The following is a 5,254-nucleotide window of genomic DNA, read 5'->3' on the forward strand; positions in this document are numbered from 1 at the left end:
GGAGGAGAAAAAAAGAAAAATAAGGGAAAAAATCACCAAATTGCGTCAGTAAATATGCCTTGGAAATGACTCCTCTACCATTGAATCATGGTTGGTCACCCCTTCCCCCCCTTTCTGGCGACGCCCATGGGTCTGGCTTGGATTTGCGTAACGCAAATATACACACACGAAGGGAGAGGGTGTATTGGCATTGCGTCACAGAGCTATAATAAATAAGGACGAATGGTATAAGTTGGTCAGATACAAGCATCTTGGACGCAAATATAAATTCCTGGCCGTTTCTAACGTTACTAAATTCAGCCCTATATATAAAACAAAAAAGACAGACATGAAAAATAAGATTGTGCTTTAAAATGTTGAATAAAAAGTCAAATGACCACGTGATTCGACTGCCTGTTCACACGTACCTGAAGACCAGAAGAAATTCTCAGATGCATTTCGCCAAATTTCTTTTGGTCTTATATTTGCGTCCCAGATGTTTTATCTGACCAACGTATACTAATCGTCCTGTTTGTCGGAAACATTATTTACTCTGCTTAAAATTAGTTGCGGCAACAACAGATCGTTTGTGTAATTTGTTGTACGTTTTTACATTTCCACTCGAATATCTCATAACTTCCATTATTCAGAAATATACCCCCAATAATATTAACGCTGGCCTTTTCATTAATATATCTTCTTGACACTTGATGCAAACTTCAAGTCTTTATTTTGTTAGATTCCTCGCGAAATAATATCTCAGCACATCAAATTGTATCATTTTGTAAGTTCCAATAAAAAATGCCCCTGCCAAAGCATTGCCATGGTCGAACCAAAACAGGAAGTGTTAATCTCGTGTCACAGGTCGTGTACACTGTAGCCTGAATCAGAATGCAAAGCCATCAGCCCTTAACCTAAAGTTGGTTCACTTACACCAAAGTGCGCCTAATGAACCAGCGTTGTGATCACTGATTGAGATCTGGCCGTGTGAAACAAACAGGCCCCAGGTGGACACAGCATACGCAATGGTTTTCATCTCCTCCCTGATTGTACGCAACTAATTGACGCATTTTCTGTTTTTCTTTAACTTCAGTACCAGACCGATGGTGGCGCCGGCATTAGAAGGATTTAAAACGGAGAGAGAAGTAGTGAGTAGTAACGATATGAGTATCAATAGGACTTGAGGCTATGCATGGCGAAAGTACTAACTATGTGAAGTTTGCGGTGACACCATGTAATCAAATACTCTCTTTGAGTGTGTGTGGTTCTGAAAAGAACCGGGGTTCACTCGACGTTTCGAACAGTGTGCTCTGTTCGTCTTCAGGAGAAAGAGTGCCGAACTCTGGAGTGTGTGGGGCTTAAGTACCGGTGGAGAGGATTCAGTGCAGTGGAAACTCTTTGATGCGGAACAGCTTGGCTGGTGGTTGGATCCTAATCTTGTGGGTTACTGTCGGTGGGCTCAGTGAAGCATGTCATACTTGCCGTGGGTGCCGTGGGGGGAGGACAGTGGACCGTGGGTATAGGTGACCCATTGGTCTGTAGGGGGAGTAGGGGGCGCCAGATGTTGCTAATGTTGAAACCGATGTCTTGGGGTACTGTGTTGTGCTTGTAGATCTCGATGGCTTCTCTGATGCGTCTTGGGTGCCATCTGTTGACAGGAACAATGAGTTCTGCGTCTTTCCAGTTGATGATGTGGTCCTTGGCGTGTGAGTGTTTGACAATGGCAGATTTGTCATAGTCTCCTCTGCGTCCGTGGGCAATGTGTTCTTTGAGTCTGGTGGAGAGATCTCTGCCAGTCTCGCCAATGTACACCTGCCCACATTCACAGGGGATCCTATACACTCCAGCCTTGGTCTTGTGTTCCTGCTTGTCCTTGTGGGTCTGCAAGCTGGCTTGTAGTTTCTTAGTCGAGGAGTGGTACACCTTGATGCTGGCTTGATTGAGGATTCGTTGGATTTTGTGTGAAGTATTGCCTAAGTATGGGAGGTTGACTATGGCCTTATAGTTGGGGGGTTGGCTTTGGGTATAGGGGACCCGACAGCCGGGGTGGTCTTGGGTTTTGACTTGATGCTGATGATATCCGTTGAGTTGGAGTGCCGTTGTTATGTGCTGGAGTTCATCTTGTAGGTGCTCTTGGTCGCAGATCTTATACGCTCGGTGCACCAGGGTTCGGTTGACTGAGGACTTCACCCTGGGATGATGGAAAGATGAGCTGTGGAGGTACCGGTCTGTGTGGGTGGGCTTGCGGTAGACGGAGTGCCCGAGGGTACCATCTGCCCGTCGATGGACCTTGACGTCAAGGAAGGGAATGGAGTTCCCCTCCTCCTGTTCCATCGTGAACTTAATGCTGGGATGCAGGTCGTTCAGATGGTTCAGGAATGATTGGAGGTGATGGGGTCCATGCGGCCAGATGATGAAGGTGTCGTCTACGTAGCGAAGCCAGGTGCTCGGACGATGATCTGCGGAGAGTAGTGCCGTGGTCTCGAAGTCCTCCATGAACATGTCAGCTAGGACCGGGGATAGAGGAGATCCCATGGAGGTCCCAGCCGACTGCTCGAAGAACTTGTCTCTCCATCTGAAGCTGGTCGACGAGACGCAGGTTAGCAACAGGTCATGGATTTGGTCGGGGGAGAGGGCTGTGCGCTCACAGAGAGTGGGATCATTTTGTAGACGTTCTTTGGCAATGAGGCAGGCCTCGCCTGTGGGGACGTTGGTGAAGAGGGAAACGACATCAAAACTGACCATGATATCGCTGGGCTGTAGGTTGAGGTTCTGGATGTGTTGGACGAATTGATCTGAGTTGGTCACGTGATGAGGGGTGTTACCCACCAAGGGTTTGAGAATTTTAGTGAGGTGCTTCGCAGTGTTGTAGGTAGGACCTCCTCGTGAGGCTACAATGGGACGGAGTGGAATGTCGGGCTTGTGGATCTTGGGTTGGCCAAAGAACCGGGGGCAAGTGGAACTAGAGGGTCTCAGTTGTCTGTACAACGGGAGAGGGATAGCCTCATATGAGTGTCGATAACGATGTGTATAAGGTAGGTATGTACCTAGAGCTCTGCGTACGTACAAATTGCCGGACAGTGTGGGCAGTGCATAGCGTTTATTATTTTATCCTACGGGAAACCGTTTCCAAAGCCCGAGAATATTTGCTGTTCAACTTGAATAAAAGTGTGGAAACGCAAAATATTCAAAATCGAAGCGTAAAAAATTTGTCGCAGCGCTGTGACGAGAAAAATTATAACACCACAAGAGGGCGCTAGTTAAAATTATTCTAGCTATGCAGCGCATGGTACAAATTAACGTCGCTGTTGAAGCTGAAACCACAATGAGCACCTCACCAATGCACTCTTCCCAACAAGACTCCTCATTGCGTATAAACGGCACAGGATTTTAAAGGATAATCTGGTACGGTCGAGGATTTATCGATCTCCATTACCCAACCAAAAAGAAACAAATCTGGAAGTGGAGAACATTCAGTTCAAATCCTAATGGAACTCCTTAAGGAAGAAAATTAAAAAGTGTCGGTTAGGCAAAAATAACAAAAATTGAAATTCGTCTACTCTGATCATAGCTTAAAGAACGATAATAAAGATTCTTACCATCAGTTGTAATGAATAAGTAAGAAAAAAACCCAAATGGTGACTGGTGAAATGCGGAAAAAAGGTACAGAAAATATGCTCCGTTTCCCAAGGGCACAGAAGAGAAAAAAGTTGGGACGGAAAAAAGAAGAAATTCATGGTGGCGGCCTAACTCCACTCCACTCCACTAAACTTGACGCATAGAGGCGACATGTATGGTAATACGCCCCTTACTTCCTACACTTCGGGCGCTGGACCGGGAGAAGAGCGAATGTATTTCGCGTAATTATCCACGGATAGAGGGCGGTCACACACACAAAGAACTTGGATCCGGAACCACAGAAATATTTAATAACTTCTGTGTCCCGAAAACATAATTATTCGATATCCCGACACCTGATATTCAAAACAAAAACTGTGTGACACAAATTAAAAATGTCACAGATTCCTGAAAAAAAAATAATTGCAAGTAGGCCCGGGTAGAAAAAGTGTGTAGCTTCTCTTTTGTCATTACCCTCAACTTGATACTGTACGAGGGATGCAAATCGGGATTAGGCTGTCGCATACGTGCAAGCCTCACGGACGTATATAAAAAAAACCTGGACTTGCAACGCCTTTGTATGAAAAAGAAGCCAACCAGCGGCCATTTTACCGAGCCGAATACAAAGGCGTGGGTTGGCTCCCTACTATTGACGTCAGGAAGAACAAAGGCGGGCATTACCGGGAAAGCTTTGTATTCGGCTCGGTAAAATGGCTGCGAGTGGATTCAATGACTCTATAAGCTGATTAAGGGCATTGCGAGTCCAGATTTTATTATACACGTCCGTGGCAAGCCTACAGTGCCTCACCCCACGCCCACCCTACCAGCGTGCGCGACCCAACCCGCCGCGTGTCGCATCCCAGCAAAAAGTTAATGAATGGAGCGAAAAGCACTATTTATACCGTCCGAATCGCTACATCGCGTCACCGGTTAAAAGCAGAGTCAATGTATTTTCTGTATTCTCATCTGATCAGAGGTAAAGAGCCTTTCAAACACTTCAGTCCCGATTGCAAAATGTTCAGTCTGTTGAGATAATCACTGATCACTTCGAATCAAACACTTCTGTCTGCGGCGTATTCAGCTTTTGGTCTCGGGGAGGGGGGATTCAAAAGCAAATGCACTTTCGGGCTAATGATAATGGGGAGAAAAATACAGCCTGTTGATTTGATAAAGAAATCTACCGATTAGTTTCTTTCCTACTCACCATGAAGTAATCTCAGTTGACAAAAAAAAAACACTAAGAAAAAATGTATATGTACATGTTTTTTTTTATTTGTCGCTCCCCCCCCCGGATACGCCACTGCGTGGCAATCAAGAAGCAAGTAACCGTTGCAACTCCGGCGCTGCAAATAAAATGCTTATAAACATGTACATTATGTAAATCATATACGTGTCTCTACATGTATGTGCATGCAGATGTACATGTAAATGCACGCACCAATGCATTCGATGTATGCCAGCTACGTACTATTCCATAGTTAAAAGCTTTACGCGGCTTAATGGACTTGATTTGACCTTTTAATCCAAGTTATAGAAAATGCGCCCAATTATAAACCAGTTGGCGGGCTTATCTAGTCGATGGACCAATCAAAACGTCGCTTTTTCGCTTGCACGAACAAGAACGCCGAGGTCAAACTGTTAATACACAAAAGAATCA

General features: G+C 45.3%; 1 protein-coding gene across 1 annotated transcript; it reads right to left on the reverse strand.

Annotated features, from left to right (window-relative positions):
- Positions 1-1,337: 1,337 nt before the first annotated feature.
- On the reverse strand, positions 1,338-2,980 carry LOC147798227 (uncharacterized). Its single transcript, XM_087141614.1, has one exon. The coding sequence runs from the start codon at positions 2,722-2,724 to the stop codon at positions 1,411-1,413; it is 1,314 nt and encodes a 437-aa protein (XP_086997740.1). The 5' UTR covers positions 2,725-2,980; the 3' UTR covers positions 1,338-1,410.
- Positions 2,981-5,254: the final 2,274 nt, after the last annotated feature.

This window comes from Acanthaster planci, linkage group LG09 (assembly GCF_054643075.1).
Source record: "Acanthaster planci isolate LZ-2023a linkage group LG09, COTS_SCS, whole genome shotgun sequence".
Lineage (NCBI taxonomy): Eukaryota > Metazoa > Echinodermata > Asteroidea > Valvatida > Acanthasteridae > Acanthaster > Acanthaster planci.

Bases quoted from the DNA above. Each gene is read 5' to 3' on its own strand.
- LOC147798227 (XM_087141614.1), bottom strand. From the start codon at position 2,724: ATGGTCAGTTTTGATGTCGTTTCCCTCTTCACCAACGTCCCCACAGGC.